The sequence below is a fragment of the Carlito syrichta genome, unplaced genomic scaffold (genome assembly GCF_000164805.1).
Source record: "Carlito syrichta isolate Samal-C Ts95f unplaced genomic scaffold, Tarsius_syrichta-2.0.1 Scaffold80553, whole genome shotgun sequence".
Lineage (NCBI taxonomy): Eukaryota > Metazoa > Chordata > Mammalia > Primates > Tarsiidae > Carlito > Carlito syrichta.
In genome coordinates, this window is record NW_007024649.1 from 336315 (window position 1) to 357024 (window position 20710).

The 20710-nt window shown below is 36.5% G+C and overlaps 1 protein-coding gene across 6 annotated transcripts in view; it reads left to right on the top strand.

Annotated features, from left to right (window-relative positions):
• RPS6KC1 (ribosomal protein S6 kinase C1) overlaps window positions 1–20710 on the top strand; it is a 192020-nt gene that overhangs the window by 50396 nt on the left and 120914 nt on the right. For all 6 annotated transcript variants that reach the window (XM_008055161.2, XM_021710891.1, XM_008055166.2 and 3 more), the window contains one exon: window positions 8931–9024. In XM_008055161.2, coding sequence (XP_008053352.1) covers window positions 8931–9024 — 94 coding nt within the window. The remainder of the gene's footprint in view (window positions 1–8930; window positions 9025–20710) is intronic.

The window sequence follows — 20710 nt, forward strand, 5'->3', positions numbered from 1 at the left end:
TCTCGCTGCCCAGGCGGGTCTCAAACCCGCGGGCTCAGGCAATCCACTCACCTCAGCCTCCCAAAGGCGCGGGATTACAGTACCACATTTTTTTTATCCAGTTCACTTTCAATCGGCAGCATGGTTGGTTCCATGTTTTTGCTATTATGAATAGAGCTGCAACAAACATGCTTGTGCAGATATCTTTTTGTACAGTGATTTGAGTGTCTCCAGGTATATTCCCAATAGGGGGATTACTGGGTCATATGGAAGGTCAATTTCTAGTTCTTTCAGGGAAGACACTAATTTTTAGACTTTGTGAAATGAGATATTTGTTTTTAGAATTTGGCAAAGATTGAACAGGTTAGGAAGAGTCAAACTGATCTTGGAAAATATCTTGGAAGTACCTTAAGCAATGTGCTGGGCAGGAAAATGTGGTCTCATGATTATTTAACTGCAAGCAAAAAAAAAAAAAAGCTTGCCATATTAGCTTAAACAGAAACCAAAAAAAGGATTCATTTGTTACATAGAACAAGAAGTCTGAGAATGATAGTCCAGGGCAGGTATTGAACTCAATAATATATAAAGGATCTAAGTTTCTGGGTTTGAGTGTGAAAGACCAAAAGAAAAATGCCAGTTTTTAAAAGCTTTCACGAGACCTCATCTCTACAATAAATAAAAAATCAGCCGGGCATGGTAGCGCGTGCCTGTAGTTCCAGCTACTTGGAAGGCTAAGGTGGAAGGATCGCTGGAGCCCAGCAGGCTGAGGCTGCGGTGGCCGGGAGCGGCCACTGCACTCCAGTCTGGGTGACACAGTGAGACTCCAACTCAAAAAAAAAAAAAAAAAAAAAGCTTTCCTAGAAGCATTATCTAGAGATAGTCCTTCTGACATCTCACTGGCCAGAACTGGGCCAATGACTATCCCTACTTTGGAGGAGTCTAGGAAGGTGACTCTATTAGCATAGATATCACGGATGAAGGTGGAGGGGGAATGTTTTTGGATAGCCAGTCCATAAGGTGTGCTACAACATCATAGCTTTTTTCCTCTGTTGAAACACTGATGATACTACATGCAAATGAACATATAGACACTTGATTAGGTTGACGTTTTTTTAAAACCTAAGAGTAGAAGGAATAGTATAATAGTATAATGAACCTATATTACCCATCCCTCAGCTTCAAAAATTATCAGTATATTGCCAACTGTGCTTTAATTTACACCTTCCCAACCTATGCTCTTTACTGGTTATTTAAGTTTTATTGACATACCTTAAAACCACTGACTTTCAGTATTTATAAGAGTTTTGCAGCTATCACCACCCTCCAAATGCAGATCATTTCCATTACCTCATACCAGTTTCCCTGTGTTCACTTGCTCGTGATCCCCTTTTTCATCCCCAGCCCTGGGCAACCACCTTTCTGTCTGTAGATTTGTCTTTTCTAGACATTTCAAATACATGGAATTATACAATATGCAGCCTTTTGTTCTGGTTTGTTTCTCTGAGCATTATGTTCTTGAGCTTCATCCATGTTATATGTCAATTTTTAAAAAAAGTTTTCAAACAAAGTTTATTAGAGAGAGAAGGGAGAAAAGAAAGGGGGACACGCCAAAACTGGCATGGGTGAAAGAAAACCACCATGTGTCAGCATCATTCCTTTATGTTGCTGAGTAGTATTTTCTTATATAGATAATACTACATTTTGTTCATTCACTGACAAATTGGTAGTCATGTGGATTGTTTTTAAATTTTGGCTCTCATGATTAATACTGCTGTGGACATTTGTGTAAAGATCTTTGTATGGATTTCTCTTGGGTAGATCCTGAAGAGTAGAATTGCTGCGTCTTGTGTTCATGTTTTTAAGAAATTACTAAACTGTCTTCCAAAGTAACTATACCACATTATGTTAGCCAACAATGTATGAACACTGCAGTCTCGACCTCCTGGGCTCAGGCGACCCTTCCGCCTTGGCCTCCTGAGTAGCTGGGACTACAGGAGTGAGCCACCACCACACCTGGATATTTTTTTCTTTTTTTGAGTCGGAGTCTCACTCTGTCACCCAGGCTGGAGAGCAGTGGCATGATCATGGTTCACCACAGTGTCAACCTCCTGGGCTCAGATGATCCTTCTATCCCAATCTTCCAAGTAGCTGGGACTACAGGCATGTGCCATCATGCCTGGCTAATTTTTTCTAGAGACAAGTTCTCACTATATTGCCCAGGCTGGTCTCCAACTCCTGATCTCAGGTGATCCTCCTGTGTTGGCCTCTCAAAGTGCTGGGATTACAGGAGTGAGCTACCGTGCCTGGCCAATTTATTGATTTTTTTTTTTTTGTAGAGAAGAGGTCTTGCTATGTTGCCCAGGCTGGTCTTGAACTCTTGGGTTCCAGCAATTCTCCTTCCTCTGCTTCCTAGAATGCTGCGATTACAGGCATGATGTAACCTCTTTTCTTTTTCTTAATGGTATTGTTTAAAAGTTTTTAGCTTTGATGAACTAAAATTTATAATTTTTTTCCCCTGTTTTGGATCATGCTTGTCACATCCAATAAATAACTTGATTAAGTCATGAAGGTTTTCTTCTGTATTTTTTTCTAGAAATTTTAATGCTACATTTAGGTCTGTGATTCATTTTTAGTTAATTTTTATGTATAGTATGAAGTAGCAATCTAAATTCATCTTCTGGCGCATGAATATCTAATATTCTCAGCTTCATTTGTTGAAAAGACTATCCTTCCCTCATCGAATTGTCTCGGCACTCTTGCTGAAAATAAATGGGCTATAAACGTGATGACTTATTTCTGGACTGTTGATGTGTTCTCTTAATGTAAGTGTCAGTTCTTATGCTAGTACCACACTCTCTTTATTACTGTAGCATTGTACGTTTTGGAATCAGATAGTTTAAATTTGCACACTTTACTTTTTCAAAATTTTTATGGTAACTTTGAGTCCTTTGAATTTCTGTAAAAAATTTTATCATCAGCTTGTGCATAGGAACAAAAAATTCTCACAGAATTTTATTGGAATTTTATTAAGCCAATTTGAAGAGAATTGTTATTTTAACAATATTATTTTCCAGTTCATGAACATGAAATGATTCTCCATTTATTTAGGTATTATTTAATTTCTTTTTTTTGAGTCAGAGTCTCACTCTGTTTCCCAGGCTGGAGTGCAGTGCCTCACTGTAGCCTTGAGCTCCTGGACTCAAATGATTCTACTGCTTCAGTCTCCCGAGTAGCTTGGGACTAGAGGCGTTTGCCACCACAGCCGGCTAATTTTTCTATTTTTTTTAGAGACGAGGTCTTGCTTGTTGCCCAGGCTGGTCTTGAACTCCTGAGCTCAAGCAATCCCCTGCCTCAGCTTCCCAAAGTGTTGGGATAATAGCTGTGAGCCATTGCACAGCTCCTCTTTCAGCAGTGTTTTGTGACTTTTTAGGGCGTAAGTCTGGAATATCTTGTGTTAAATTTAGTACTAAATTTTCTAATCATGTCATGCTCTTGTGAATGAAATTGTGTATTTTCATATAGTATTATGTAATTGTTCATTCATGTTGTAGCATGCATCAGTACTTTATTCCTTTTATGGTTGTACAATATACCACATTTTGTTTACCTGTTCATGAGCTGATGAGCATTTGGATTGTTTGTCTTTTGGTTATTATGAATGATGCTGTTAGAATACTGGTGTGTAAGTTTTTGTATGGACATATTTTTTCATTCCTCTTAGCTATATACTGTGGAATGGAATTAAGGTGGGAAGATTTCTTTTTAAAAATTAATCGATTTAGGGGGTACAAGTGAAGTTTTGTTACATAGATATATTGCATAGTGGTGAAGTCTGGGCTTTTAGTGCAAGTGATGTACATTGTACCCATTAAGTAATTTCTCGCCCCTCAACCCCTTACCAGTCTAGGTGGGAAGATTTTTAATTCTAATTCAGTTTATTTACTTGTTATAAATCTGTTCTGATTTTCTCTTCCTTCCTGAGTCAGTATTAATAATGTGTTTCTAGGCATTGTCATCTAAATTGTGTAATTTGTTAGCATAAAGTTGTTCATAGTAGTCCCTTATAATGCTTTTATTTTCTCTGGGGATGCTAGTGATGTCTCCTCTTTTATTCATAATTTTGGTAATTTGTGTCTTGTCTTTTTTTTTTGGTATGTCAGTCTAAAAATCTGATATTTTTGATGATCTTTTAGAAGGATCAACTTTTAACCTCACTGATCTTATTTTTCTGTTTTTGGTTTCATTTCATTGATTTCTTTCTAAACTGTATTATTTCCTTTCTTTTGCTTGGTTTGGGTTTACTTTGCTCTTTATTTAATTCCTTAAAATGAAACCTTAAGTAAATGATTTGAGACTTTTCTTGTCTAATATAGTCATTTACAGCTATGAATGAATTTTCTTTTTTAGCACTGCATGTGCCTCGTCCCATACATTTTTACATGTTTTGTTTTCCTTTTTTTTTGAGTCTGGGTCTCACTCTGTCAGTGCAGTGGCATGATCATGGCTCACTGTAAACTTGAACTCCTGGCTCAGGTTATCCTTTTGCCTCAGGCTCCCTAGTAGCTGGGGACTACAGGCACATTCCACCATGGCTGGCTAATTTTTAAATTTTTTTGTAGAGATGAGGCCTCACTTTGTTGCCTAGGCTGATACCAAACTCTTGGGCTTATGTAGCTCCCTCCCACTGTGGTCTACCAAAGTTCTGGGATTGCAGGCATGAGCCTCTGCACCCGGATGTGTACTTTTTTAATTGCGGTATAACTCACATAACACAAAATTTACCATTTTAAAGTATAAAATTCTGGGATTTTTAGTATATTCACAAGGTTATGCAACCATCACTAGTATCTAATTCCAGAACACTTTCATCACTCTGTAAGAAATTCATATCCATTAGCATTTGTTCCTCCTTTGCTATTTGTTCCAACCCCTGACTACTACTTTCTGTCTTGAATTTACCTTTTCTGGACATTTCATATGAATAAAGTCATAAAATATGTGGCATTTTGCATCTGGCTTCTTACACAGAGCCTGACTTTTCTAAGATTAATTCTAAGATTCATTCATATTGTAGCATGTGTCAGTAGTTCATGACTGAATAATATTACATTGAATGGATATGAATATACCACATTTTGCTTATTTTTTCATTAGTTGATGAGCTTTTGGATATCTTTGCTTTTGTCTATTATGAATAATATTTCATTTCGTTCTTTTTTTATAATTCCTATATATTTACTATTTCATGAGTCATAGTCCTCATACTTTCTTTTAATTCTTTAATCATGTTTTCCTTTGATTATTGGAATATATTTATAATAGCTGCTTTGAAGTTTTTGCCTTCTAAGTTCAACATTTTTGTTCCCTCAGAAATAGTTTCTGTTGACTGCTTTTTTCCCCCTATGTATGGGTCACCCACTTTGCCCTGTAATTTTTTGTTGAAAACTGAACATTTTGGATAATATATTATAGCAAATCTAGGTTTGATTTTCTCCCTGAAGATTGTTGCCATTTTATGTTAGTGTATTAAGTGACTAACATTTTTTGTTAGTGTGTTTAGTTTATAGTAAGTCTGTGGAATCTGTTTCTTGTGAAGTGTGTGACTGTTGATATCTCTGCTCAATTTTTAATTTCATTTTAAACCTGGCTACTTAGGGCTTAGCCCTGTATCAGCATAGCCTTGTGATCAGCCAGTGCTTGGTCATTGCTTATGTTTAAACACCTGTGCCATTATATGCTCCCATACTTAATGCTGATGGTTCTTTATGTTTTCAAAGTCTAACCAGTTTTAAAACGTCCTCTGTGCTTGTGGTCTGTTTCATGGTTTACTAGGTATTTGTGGATAGCTTGGTCTCTCTCTGGTTTCTCTTATGTGAATGGGTAGTGAGCTTGTTAAGACTCTCTATAACTGTTATTTTCTGAATCTCCCTGCTATACGCCTGGTCTTTTGCTAACTGCAGTTTTATGTTGGCTGAGTCGCTCACTGTTCCTTGCCGTTTATTTAGCTCTGAGGTTGCTACTATTACTGTAAACAATGTTTGGGTGGATTTTTTTTTTCTGTGCTTCAATCTGTCACCCAGGCTGGAATGCAGTGGCACAATCACGGCTACTGTAGTCTCAACCTGTTGGACTCAGATGATCCTTCCACCTCAGCCTTCCAAGTAGCTGGAACCATAGACATGCGCTAACATACCTAGCTAATTTTTTGATATATTGTAAAGACGAGGTCTCACTATGTTGCCCAGGCTGATCTCAAACCTCTGAACTCAGACAATCATCTCGCCTTCGCCTCCCAAAGAGCCAGGATTATAGACGTGAGGCACTGCGTCGAGCCTGAACTGGAAATTTAAACCTGAAGCCCTCTAGTTCCTGTAGAAGAGTTTTTATCATTTTATTTCATTACATATTTGTTCTGTATTATATATTTTGCATAATATTGTTTTTTAACTAGGTAAATAACATACCTCTAGTAGTATAAGTTAAAACAGTGTACATTTTAAATTTTATAAGCAGTTTTATGTCAACTAATAATATTTACTGAGTGCTTGCATTGTTCTATATACTTTATCTATATTCTCTTACTTTTTCTCTTTACATGAAATCTTTTAGTTCTCACAACTCCTTGACTTAATTATAGACATCATTTCAATTTTATAGGTAGGTGTGATGTTATGATATAGATACGGTTTTCATCCATGATTCCTGGTCCATAACTCTCACAGCTCTTGTTACAGTCTTTTGTTATAATGTTGGGGTGCTTTAGGTCACAGGAGCAGGCCTCAGGAAACAGAAGAAGGCCCCTCTGACCTTCTTTTGTCATCCTTTCACCTGCATAAATCAGGACTCTAATCTGTTTGTGGGTTGGAAGATCCTCATTCCAGAGAGTCTTACCTTATGCCGTAGAAGAAGAAATGCTGCACAGAAAGGCTAAGAAAGGTCTGAACAAACCGGCCTTGCTCGATTTAGGGCATGTGCTTTTGGTCCAGTCACATTTCTGTACAGTTGTCAACCATACCTATGTAATGAAGCTTCCATGAAACCCCAGAAAACTGAGTTTGGAGAGCTTCCACATAGCTGAACACAGGGCGGCTCCTGGAAGGTGGTGTGTCCAGGGCTGGTATGGAAGCTTCATGCCCCAGGCCTCGCCCTATACACCTCTTCATCTGTATCCTTTGTAATATCCTTTATAATAAACTGGTAAACATGTTTCACTGAGTTCTGTGAGCTATTCCAGCAAATTGATCGAACCCAAAGAGGAGGATTGTAGGATCCTCAACTTGAAACCAACGGGTTTTAAGTTCCACAGGCCTAGATTTGCAACTGGTGTCTGTGGGGAGGCAGTCTTGGAGACTGAGCCCTCATCCTGTGGGATCTGACACTGTCTTCAGGTAAATAGTGTTGGAATTGAATTAGAGAATGCCCAGCTGGTGTCTACTGCTTGAGTGTGTGGGGGAAACCACATTTGGTCTCAGAAGTCTTATTCTGTGTTGATTGTTGTGGTAGTGTGAGAGCAGAGTTAAAAACATGGTTTGAGTGTTATCCCAAAATAGTAAGTAATTTAGTCATATGCCTAATGGTGGAAGAGATAGTAGTTGAAAAGTGCTTTCTTTTAAGTGAGATTATAAATGAAATTAACTTGCAGAGTACTTAAAAGTCTTATTATTTGGTCTGGGTGTTTAAAGGATGGCTTAGTCTAGAATAGATATTCTTTCTTTTGAGGAAAAATTTAAATATAAACTATAATCTCAATATAGTTATAAAAGCTAGAATAAAGTAATACAAAAATTCTTGTTTCTGTAGAGAATAATCATTTTTAAAGTTTTAGTTCATATAACACTCTGGGAAGTACAATTAGGTGATTTGAGAGGGACCATTTCAAATTTTTCTTTCTTAAAGATAAACCAGCAGGGAGACTTCTGATTAGGTAAAGATAGTCATTGAGTTTTTTTGTGCTGAAGTAGAGAGAAAATGAGGGTCTGTATTTCTTTTGGATTGTGCTATCCTGGTAGTAGTGTTTGGAGGCATAGCACTATTGATGGAAGGTAGAGGGAAGATGTTAAGTAGCAGAAGAATTTTTATTTTAATTATTTAAGATTTGTAAGCTCTTATATCTGTGATTGAAATATTTACTCCATAAAACCACAGTACAACATCATCACCACTACTACTTAGTGTCTGATGATAACATTTTTTATTTGCTTTTAGAATCAGAGGACATATATTTTGAGGTATGAGATTAAAATGATGATCACATGGAAAAATCAATTTTATATATATTTTTATCTCTAAAAAATGTCTCCATTAAAAATACCTTAAATTTTTTTAGTTTTACTTACATTGTATGTAAGTTGTCCTTAAACTGAAGTGACTTCTTTGATCACATTAAGTGCTATGTGATATGTTGTAGTTTATAATTTGATAAAATTCAGTGACTTCCTAATGAGTTATCATTTATTACTAAAGAAAACGATCAATCCCTAAGGGTACTGAACAATATTCTTTAGCCCAAGGGTTTTTTCCTTCTGCTTTTGCCTTGTGACGACTTTTGATAGAGTTAAAATAATATACTTTTATAAAAAGCCACATATTATAAACATGGCCATATTCCCATAGAATTTTTAAACAATAGACTGTTTTTAGAGCAGTTTAGGTTTATAGTAAAATTGTGCAGAAAGTACAATTTTCTCATGTATACCTCTTCCCCATCCTACTCTGCAGTTTTCCCTATTATTAATGTCTTGGATTGGTGGAGTACATTTGTTACAACTGATAAACTAATATTGATATATACCTATTGATTTTTTGAAAGAATTGTAATCTAGTTTAATAGATTAATATAGCAGTTTTTATAAATCCTTATACATACTCAACTGGGATAGCTATTGTTTATTCATTATTGATTTTTTAACGCTTTTACTGACAATGATATACAATGTGTGTGATCTTTTTAGGGTGGAATAATTAATGATGGTTCTGAATTGATTGGTCCTGCTGAAGCTCACTCGGATTCCTTCATTGATACCTTTCCTGAGTGTAGTACAGAGGGTAAGAGATTTTAATTTTTTTGTATTTCAAAGGTTTTGACTGCAGAACAATATAAATAATATCTACATTGTAAAAAACAGATGAATATAGGACTCTGAGGACATTTCACTGATTCTAAGGTACTTTTTTTTTTTTTTGAGTTGGAGTCTCACTCTGTCGCCCAGACTAGAGTGCAGTGGCCACTCCCGGCCACTGCAACCTTGCCCTGCTGGGCTCCGGTGATCCTTCCGCCTCAGCCTTCCAAGTAGCTGGAACTACAGGCGCGCACTACCATGCCTGGCTAATTTTTTGATTTTTTGTAGAGATGAGGTCTCGCCACGTTGCCCCAGCGGGTCTAGAACCCGCGGGTTCAGGCAATCCACTCACCTCAGCCTCCCAAAGCACGGGATTACAGGCTGAGCCACCAAACCCGGCTCTAAGGTACTTTTTTACTTCACATTTTAGCATCACTGACATTGGGTGTATGATATTGGGTCAGTGATATCTCACGTTTAACTGGTGACGTTTTTTCTTAGTGGTATATAAGATAGTGATTCATCCTCCAAATAAGCCATCTTAGATTTGATGAAATATGATGTAATGAGTAATTCAGAATTTGCATTGTCTAGTATAACAATGACTTCTTCAAGTTTATTTAGCAGTATCTGACTTTTAAACAATTTCAGGACTGGTTTTAAAAATCCAGTCATTTACCCAGGAAGGATAAACCTAGGGCAGTTTTAGTGTTTTTGGTATGTATTCTAATAACATGAGTCCAAATCAAAGCAATTTCTTTACTTTTAATCAGTTTAACTCAAGAATGCTTAATCTCTTGTTTTAGTTTTCTATTAAGCCATACTTGAATTTATAGAAAGATTTAAATTCGTACATTTTAGCTTTTGAATTTCTGTAACTAGTTTTCTTTCAGAAGAGATTATGGAGTTAAAAGAAAAAGAGAGATTTGGGGAGAGAGATGGGAGGGGTCTTTAAAAAGAAAATAGAGAATTGGATTTGTTTGGTGTATTAAAGGTAAAATAATAGACTGAATATTTCTTCATCTCTTTCATGAGTAAGAGTTTATGGCCGAGGGGAATGCTTTATGACTTCAACATGAGAGGTAGCCATAGTCTCATTGTAGCGCTGTTTTTGTGAGGGTATATGTTGATGTCATGTAGCCACAGCCACATTGACATAGATCTATAGCAATAAATTCCTATCTTGATATGGTAAAGAGCACTAAGTTCCTATTCATTGTATGGACTGATGCACTTAATTTTTTTCCTTTTGGTGCTACCTCATTTAGAGAAGTGGTTACCTTTTGTTCGTTTTCATTGCATTTCTCATGACTTAAAAACAAAGTCCATTAATTTAAACTTAGTGTTCTGTATAACGCATGGGGGCCACACACCCAGGAGATTCCATTGTGCCCTCAGTACCTTTCACTCGATCCTGATTCTGCCAGGTCCATAGAAAAACATTGTTGGGCTCTGTGTCGTGGCTTAAGCCTGTAATCCCAGGACTTTGGGAGGCCAAGGAGAGGATTGCCTGAGCCCAGGGATTTCAGACCAGCCTGGGCAATTTGGTGAGACTTCGTGTCTACAATATATCAAAAAATTAGCTGGGCGTGGTAGTGTGCACATGAGTTCCAGCTACTTGGAAGGCTGAGGTGGAAGGATCGCCTGAGCCCAACAGGTTGATGCTGGGGTGGCTGTGAGCGTGCCACTGCATTCCAGCCTGGGCGAAGGAGCGAGACTCCAACTCAATTAAAAAAAAAAAGAAAAAGAAAAACATTGTTGACAGTAATTTTACTTTATAATCTGTCTAATTTTTTTGGAAAAAATATCTGTTCTTTGTGACATTCTTGCTACTGTTTAGAAAATCTATTCCCTGCTTAAGATCCCAGTGTAATTCTAATTCTAGAATTCTAGAATTCTGGAAGGTGACTTTTTTAGGATAACTGGATCTGCCTGTTGCTTCAGTTTCCCTACTCCTGAGAAAGAGGAGCTCATGTTTTCCATGTGTAAAATATACCAATTCTATGATGTCCAATAGAGGACAGGTAGAAAAGTGAGAAAGATTTGTAGAAGAGTATTCAATGAGGAGTACAGTTCTTGGAAGTGAAGAACGTGTCTTTTCTCTCTCCATTTTTTGGATACAGAAATCAAAGATTGATGTGGGAGTGGTTATATTCTTTTGATATCTCTAATAGGCCTCTTGTACTATGTAGGGTCAACCATGGTGACAGAAGGATATCTTAGGATCCTATTTTAGTATGAGGTAATCATGAATAGGAGCAGTCAGATCTTTTTGTTCTTTGCTGTAATCTAGGAGAGAAGGGGAGGAGCATTATTATTAGGAATGACTCTTCTTGGGATGGTGTTCTAAAATATTGAAGGCTGTTCAAGATGGACAGGTGGCTGTATTCATGTTAAAGGAGATACAACCTCTAAAGCTAGGGGGAGCATGTATTTTGTTGTCCAAACTAGGACACTTCTGAGAATTATAGACAATGCTTTTAATAATTACACCAAAACCACAAGCATGACATAGAACTGCCTCCGGCAAACTAAACTGTAAGGGTGACCCTACCTATGGCAGTTGTTTCATAGTTTACCTCTGAAGTTTCAAAAGGATGTGTTTCCTTTGGAAAGATTTATCTCTTAGGAATGTGCTTTTATGAGAGAAATTAGGGCCAACATTTCTGTTGAAAACATGGAAAAGGACTTATGACATGTAAAAGGAATAGTGACATTTTATTCTGTCAGTGCAGTTGAGTTTTCAGCTACATTACCATCCCTGAAACACACTGTGATCCATGAAAAATGAGAAACATGCAACTAGAAATGTGGTTAATGGTTATGTTTTTTTTCTCCTCTTCCTTTAAAAACTGTTATGCCTGGCTAATTAATCCTGCTGAAAGATATCAGGTTGACAAATACAGACAGATCAACAGTTTGCAAATTTATTGTTATTTGAGAGAGAAAAAGGCTTATAAATATCATGAGATTGTCTGACAGTGGGAAGGTAGAAGATTTACTTCAGACCAAAAAGGTCTGCAATTTCCAGAGACAACCAAGGGAGAGGGCATCTAGTAGCAAAAGAAGAGGAAAGCCAGCAGCTAGCCAAGCCCCACAGGTATGCAGTGAAATGGAGAGTTCTAGAGGAATTATAGTGCCAAATGCTTGTATTTGGGATTTAGGGCCAAAACGTGAGGAGGTGATTTACTGTGTAACAGCTCATGAGTGCACTGTTTCCTGAGTGAAGTTTTAAAGATGGATTGTCATTCTTTATACTTGCAACTTAGTTTGCTGATGGAGTGAGTTAGAAGGGCAAATCTTAATATATAGTCTGCTGTTTCAAAAGCCTTTAATTACAATTTAATGACAAGTTTATCACTTCTTGGAGAACAGAGCTATATAATTTTTTTTTTTTTTTAATTTTTATTTTTTTTGAGTTAGAGTCTCACTCTGTCGCCCAGGCTGGAGTGCAGCCTTGACCTGCTGGGCTCACGCGATCCCTTTTACCTCAGCCTTTCAAGTAGCTGGAACTACAGACACAGGCCACCATGCCCAGCTCATTTTTTGATTTATTGTAGAGATGAGGTCTCGCCAAGTTGCCCAGGCTGGTCTCGAACTTAGGCAATCCTCTCACCTCTGCCTCCCAGTGCTGGGATTATAGGTGTGAGCTACTGCACCCAGTGAAAACAGAGCTATATAGAGGCTAACGATCATTATTTTTGTTAGTACCTTAAAAATGCAATCAACAGGTTCTAATTTACTTTGAAATGAAAGTTTTCTAAGGAAGACATGGAGATCTGGATTTCTGCTTTTTTAAAATTACAGTTATTTTATAGTAGAGCAAGATAGAGAAACCCCTTTAAGGCTTCATAAAATCAATAATTTGGTGTTAAACTGATAAATATATTTTATCTAATATGAAACTTAAAAATTATGAAATTGTTCAGTGGACTCGTGGGCAAAAGTTATAGTTTTACTTTTTAAAAAAAATTTTGAGTTGGAGTCTCACTATGTCATCTAGGCTGGTGTGCAGTGACATGCTGTGGCTGCTGCAGTCTTGACCTGCTGGGCTCAGGCGATCTTTCTGCCTCAGACTTCCAAGTAGCTGGAACTACAGGCATGCATCATCACTCCTGGCTAATTTTTTTTTTTTTAAATTATTGTAGAGACAAGGTCTCACCAAGTTGAGTCTGGTCTCGGACCCCTGGACTCAGGCAATCCTCTTGCCTCTGCCTCCCAAAGTGTTGGGATTACAGGAGTGAGCCACCATGCCCAATCAGTTTTACATTTAAAAAATGAAATCTTGGTTCCTCTTTATCTCCTTTGTAAGTAAATTAAACTATATTTTTTCAAAAATGAAAGATACGATTGATTGCTAACATTTTATTTCCATTTTAAACTTCTTTCTTTTTGTTTAATTAAACTTAGCTAATAAGTTACTGTGACATTTGTGGAAACCTGCCCAAATGGATGCATGGCAGTTGAGCTTCTTGACATGTTTCTCACATCTGTTGGCCTGTTTGAAGGATATAGGTTGCTTTATTGCCATGCTGGCCTTGATATCGGAGCTTTGATGTTGGTGAAGTCTCATCTGGTAACCTGTGTAATTTCCTTTTCCTAATACACTTCTTGGCTTCCTTTTCAGTTTTGGGAAGGATGTTTTTCAGGTTCATGCAGCAAATGGGAGAAAATAATTAGGTGATTATAACCACAAATACAAATTGAGAGATTAGCTTCTTGTATGTAGCAGATTGTAAGAGTAAATATTCTTAAATGTCTCCTGGAACAACAAAATCTACGCTTATTTGGGGAGCTGTGAATTGTGGATTAAGTACTCCCCCAAGTGCTCATTGTAACAGTTGTAGAGACAAGAAAGGATCTATTAAACTGTGTTGAATTAGCCGTTTTAGAGTAAATGAAATGTTCATTTTGAGGATAACATCTATTGCTGGTTTTAAAAATGACATCAAGACCAAGATGTGTATGTTTTTTTGATGACGGGATAATAATTCCTTTCTCTGTGTAGACAAACATGAAGGTTGTGGTTAAACTGTTAAATTGAATGGTGTTGATGACAGTAAAAGCATTAGGGGGACTAATTGGAAAGGTGTATAGTTATTTAAATTTGCAAAACTTTTCTATGTCAAAGTACCATTTATTTTCTTATTTATGTAATTTCATTTATTGGATTTATACTTGATACCTTGAGGTAGGATTATTTTAAATAGGAATATTTTTCAGTCGATTGACTACTTAGTAACCTAAATCTCGTTTCAAGATAAACTTCAAGTTGATACACTACATGGTATAGTTAGTGTAAGATAAAATATAGAAGGTCAAATTAAAAATAATTTAGGGCCAGGCACAGTGGCTCAGTCCTGTAATCCCAGCACTTTGGGAGGCCAAGGTGAGAGGATTGCCTGAGCTCACGGGTTCAAGACCAGCTTGGGCAACTTGGTGAGTTCTCGTCTCTACAATATATCAAAAAATTAGCTGGGTGTGGTAGTGTGCGCCTGTAGTTTCAGCTACCTGGAAGACTGAGGCAAGATTGCCTGAGCCCAGCAGGTTGACGCTGGGGTAGCCGTGAGCGTGCCATTGCACTCCAGCCTGGGCGACAGAGTGAGACTTGGACTCCAAAAAAAAAAAAAAAAAAAAAAAAATTTAAATTTAAAGTAGAATTTAGTGCAAATGTCCACTAGGTGGCACTATAAGAACTCTAAATCTTGTTACTGGTATTTTTCTAGGCCCTTACCTATTATGCATGTTAGAGTATCTATTGCTTACCCAACTTAAAGACATTTTTTTTCCTCTTATGTGCTTATTTACTCTATTTTATTCACTGTCCACTACTAATTGTATTTTCTTTGGTGGGGGTGCTTAAAAAGAAAAAAAGAACAGGTCATTTTTTTCTCAAGATAAGCACAAATGATAATGTATAAGTGTGTGTAAGTATACGCATATAAAACAAATAATACAAATTATAAATATTGACTCTTAAAAACCCTAGGGCTAATACTGGTCATTAGGAATTTAGGGTTCAGGTGTTGAAAATAACAAAAACTTCATGGCATGTCATGGGAATCAGAGTATAAGAAATATTAGAAATGATGTAGTTAAGTTTCTTATTTTACAACTAAAAAGCTAGAATTTCAGGGAAGTTAAGTCATGTGCCTAAGATACTCCAGGTATTTGATAGCACTCATAGAACTGTATTTTGAAACAAAGAGGTTTGATTTTATGGAGAAGAGAGAGGGAGAATGTATATTTGGTATAGAAAACTCAGCGTGCACGCTCCATGGATACTGGTAACAGGTTTGATGTCCTGGAGCCTCGAGAAGGTTATGGAGAGCAGAAGAATAAAAAGTTCATTGAGTAAAAGGAAGGTCAAGTGATAGATCTTTATTGTTTATGGTAAGGTAACGGTATTAAGGTTGTAATTATGATTGCTGTGTTGTTTTCTGAGCCTATTCTGTTTTTCACCAAATAGATAGTAGACATTCTGATTCTCTTGTCATAAATTTTCAAGAGTGAAGCATAGACATGTCCAAGGATGCTATAAAAATGTGAAACATCAAAGGAATGGTTCTTTTTTTGTAGTGGTAGCCATTACTAAATGATGAAAAAGGAATCAAGTACAGGAATCTTAAATAGTGTTAAGCTTTAGATGTAAATATTCACTAAAATTGTATTTATAAGGACTTGTTTCTTAATGGAAACTGATATGTATGTCTTCCACCTCAGGGTAGCCTTTATTCTGCTGGCTAGATATCTTGCTTTGTGCATGGAGCATGAGTCATTGCTACTAGGAAAAATAGAAAATCCCTTTTGTTGACTATGGCAATATTTGAACCTCAGGGCTCAGTGAAAGCTATCAGCTAATAATAATGAGGCCATGTATTTTATATATAGTCACCCATGAGAGACCACCTGTTGTTCTAAAGGAAGCCGATCTCTTTTTGCAGATGGTCTTCAAATACAGGTTTCTGATAGTTTATAGTATAAAGATTTATTCTATGGCAACTCAACCTTTTCCCCTGGGGCCTGTCTTTCAGAGATGGTGTCCTAGACAGATTTCACTATACTGCCCTACTCTGAGCAGTTCAAAGCACAGAGGTAAGGGTAGGTAGGTGAACTGGGATGCTAAATAAACCCCTCATGTCTATAGCTGCTTTTTAACAAGTCACCTGGGGCCCTCTAATAGCCCTGAGACTTGAATCTCTGTGATATGAACCTGGAGGCAGACGCTTTCATAGAACCTTTGACTTTTTCCCCTTGTATCACTTCCAAAAAAAGCTTAGGTTTTTACCTTGATGGTGTTGGTGAAGGATGCACCTTTTACTCTCATGATGGCCCAGAGGGCCCTTTAAGTATGGGTTGACTTCAGGTTGGTTTAACTTTTGACAAATAGTCTCTATGCTGTATCAGATGTTAGTGGTTGCCCTGCCTTATCCACAATGCCCTTCCTACCTAAACTGAGAACCTGTCACTTTCTTGTTGCTCCTTATATCTTACTTGTTAACTTTCTGGGTTTTAGGGAGCTAGTCTCCACTTCATGTGATATTTATATGTAGTTATGTGTAAAACAAGTTGAATTGTAGGACCATGATTTCTAGGAATTGAACAAGCACTGTATTAAGGAGATATATTAAATATATAAGATAAACTAGGGACTGAATATTTACATCACACACACACACACACACACACACACACACACAAATGAGATTTTTTTTTCTTTGAGTTGGACTCTTACTCTGTTGCCCAGGCTGGAGTACAGTGGCACAATAACAGCTCACTGCAGCCTCGATCTCCTGGGCTCAGGCAATCCTTCTGCCTCAGCATCCTGAGTAGTTGGGACTACAGGCACACACTACCACACCCAGATACACACACACACACACACACACACACACACACACACACTTATGTTTTATAGAGCCGAGATCTTGCTATGTTGCCTAGGCTGGTCTCAAACTCCTGGTCTCAAACTCCTGGGCTCAAGTAGTCCTCTTCCTTGGGCCTCTCAGAGTGCTGGGATTACAGGCATAAACCATCATGCCTGGTGAGATTCTTTGCTAGGGTGATGAAGGAAGTTTTAAAGTGTTATTTTTCTTTTCTTGAACTTGTTGGAGAATACTTCATTGAGAAAAGTGGAATTTAGAGTTATTTATATATGGAAGAGATATAAATCAGCAAGTACTGTAAGATGATTAGTTGCAGGGTATGGTTGAGGAGATATGATAGGGTTAGGTTTTTCAGGCGTGGTAGGGTAGGGTGCAACTTTAGAGGAGAATCAAAGGATATAAATAAGGTAGGGAAGGAGGAAATGTCGGCAGTTACCCTGCTTTAATCAGATCTGTCTTTATAATCATATCTAACTTCTTTCTTAAGTTAGGATTTCCTTGGCATTGACTGCTGGATGATCCATGTAGGCTTGTAGGCTTGTATTTCATAAATGATGCCTGCAAAAAAAAATGAGTTTTTTCTTTATACTCAAATTCCGAGCTTTAGTCCTTGCTGCATTCCTTTTGATACCTTTCAGATACCAAGCTTAGGGGCTTACCACACACAAATAATATTATTAAATTCTGTATTATAGAATCCACCTGTAATCCTACTATACAGAAAAAATAACTATTAACATTTAGTGTATCTTTTTAAAATGTGTGTGATTGTGTTTTTTCATTATTTTACATTATACATATTCTTGCAGTTTGTTTCACATAATATGTCATAAATACTTGAGCATTAAACATTCTTTTATAACAATTTTTAATAATTTCATTTTATTTTATTATCAGAAGGTATCATAATTGACTATTGTTAGGAATTGATTCTGTCAAGAACGGATGTTCTTGTATATAGGTTTTTTTGTACATCTCTGATTGCTTTGGGTATAAATTGCTGAATTTCTGGGTATATAAGCAGTCGTTACATTTTTGGAAATGCCAAATTGTCTTCCAAAAGGTTAAGCCAGAAGTCTTTTGTTTCTCCTTCTTCTCTCGGTTTGGCTAAAAAAAATTCCTCTTTCTAACTTGCTTAGTTATATGTGTGTGTTTGCTTGCTTTTAAAAATTATGTAGAATTTGGAAAGGAAACAGTATAGAATGTTTATTTACTTAATTTTATTATCTGACTTTCTGAGTTTTTTGATGGTCTTACTATGTTGATATAATTTCATTTAAGTATGATTCTCATTGCTAATAAAATAAGATTGGAAAGGTAAGAGGAAGTATGACTATGTTACTAGATTTTTGTGGAAGACTCTGAATACACATAACTTTACCCTATTGCCCTTCCGTATTATTGTTCTGTTAGAAAGGAAAATCAGGCAAAAGCATCAAACAGAAGAGTGTAATAGATGATGGAAGGTTATAGTGACAACACACAGGAGAACAGACAAAAGATCTATAACACAGCATTTCTTGTCTTTTGTGAATAGCTGTATAAACCAGAACCTTTTTTCAACTTTATCTATTTGTTTATTAATTTCAGTGGGCTAGGTTTTATAATAGCACTATTTAAAGTAAATATATTTGCATTGAAATGCATAAAATATTTTAAATTATTAAGAAAAATCTCTTACAAAGTTTATATATATTTCTCAGAATAGTGGATGAATAAGTTTATAGATTACTGTGAAAGATTTAGGATTATCAAGTACTATCTGTATGGCCAAAATGCCAGAGCCTGAAAAGATTTCTACTAGGTTCAATGAATCTCATTTTAGATTGTGGGTTTAATAAAATCTGTTGCTTTTTGGGAACAGAATTAGTTCTTTTTGGGCATTTTGAAAAAAGTTGAAAATGAGGATATGTTGACAGAGTGCCAAAGTAGTTCCTAAAGCAGATTAAAAATTTGAACTTAGCTGCCAGTAACATGTTTTTACCCTAACTTACTTTATTTGATATGAAGTGAGCAATTTGAGTCTAAAATAGGAGTTGGCAAACTATGGCCCGTGGGCTGAATCTAGCCTGCCACCTGTTTTTGTATGGCCTACAAACTAAGGATGGTTTTTACAGTTTTAAATGACTGAAAAATATTAAAAGAATGTGATTTTGTGATGTGAAAATCCTAGAGAATTCAGGTTTCAGTATCCATAAATAAAGTTTTACTAGAACATAGCCATGTTTATTAATTTATTTGGCTGCTTTTGTATTATGACAGAAAAGTTGAATATTTTTGACAGAGACCATATATGGCCTGCAAAGCCTAAAATATTTATTCCGTGGCCTTCTATAGAAAAACTGCTGATCTCTGATCTTGAATTGTGTAGTCTAATCTACCTTTACTTTTGACTTGGAAATCATTTTCTCTTTTGTTTTTATTTTTATCTTTTTTAGAAACTTGGTAGTTAATATTCAACAGTGATGCAGATCTCATAGTTGTTTCCAAACTATTTTTAATATAACTCTTATTGTCAGTCTTACTTAATGATATAGATCTATGGCTCTCAAACTGTGATCTTCAGATTCCGGGTGTTTCTGAGATTTTTTTGGAGGATTACAAGGCAAAAAGTATGTTGACAATAATACCAGGACATTCTTTGCCTTTTCACTGTGTTGACATTTGCACTGACAATACAAAAGCCATGGTGGATCAAACTGCTATGCTTTGGTATGAATCAAGACAGTGACACCAAATTACAACAGTACTTATTGCATATACTTGTAAAACCAATGCTAATTTCTCCTAAGAATGTCCTTTATAAAGCAGTAAAAACTGTTAATTTTATTAAACCTCAATCCCTGTTACATGTCTTTTTCAATATTCTGTGTGAAAAAATATGAAGTATATATAAAGCACTCTGACCATTGGACTATCTTGGTTGTCCTGAGGAATAGCATTTGTGCAGTTGTTTGAACCATGAACGGAACTAGCTGCTTTTTTCATGGCATACCATTTTGCTTGAAAGAATAGTTGACAAACTACTGTTATTCAGACCTGGGTATTTGGCATATTTTTTTCTTGGAAGTGAATGAAGTGAGCTGACACTTCAGGAAAAACAACTGATATTTACTGATTGTTGCCAGTGATAAAATTTGAGTTTTCAACTCAGTGTTAGGATTTTGGGTAGCTTGTATCTGCCACTTTGGATTTGACAGTTCCCTAATACTTAAAAATTTTTCTGTTGAGATTGGTGGTGATATTAACAAATATGATTTTTGGGGGACATTATAATAATGAAATGTGTCAACATGTGGAAGATCTGTATAACTCAGGGAACCAGTATTTTCAGAGTGACCAATGTGTTATGTTAAAAACTCACAGTTAAAAGATCCATTTGGTATGCAAGACAGACCAATGGATTTGAGTGCAAAAGAAACAGAAATTTCATTGGTATGATTTTATAACCCACATTGCACCTAAACTTTAAGAAGCTTCCACTTGAAGAGTTTTGGTGTAGTATCAAAGAACAGTATTCACAGTTATCTGAAAAAGTCACTAAAATATATTTGTCTTTTTCAGTCATATATCTATGTGACAGTTTTTCATATCTCTTAACCAAAATAACGTATGATGACAGATTATGAGCAAAATCAGATATGAGGATCTAGTCATCTTCTGTTAAGTCAGACACAAACAAAATTTGCAAAAATGTAAAACAAGCCGGGCTCGGTGGCTCAGCCTATAATCCCACGCCTTTGGGAGGCTGAGGTGAGTGGATTGCCTGAACCCGCAGGTTCGAGA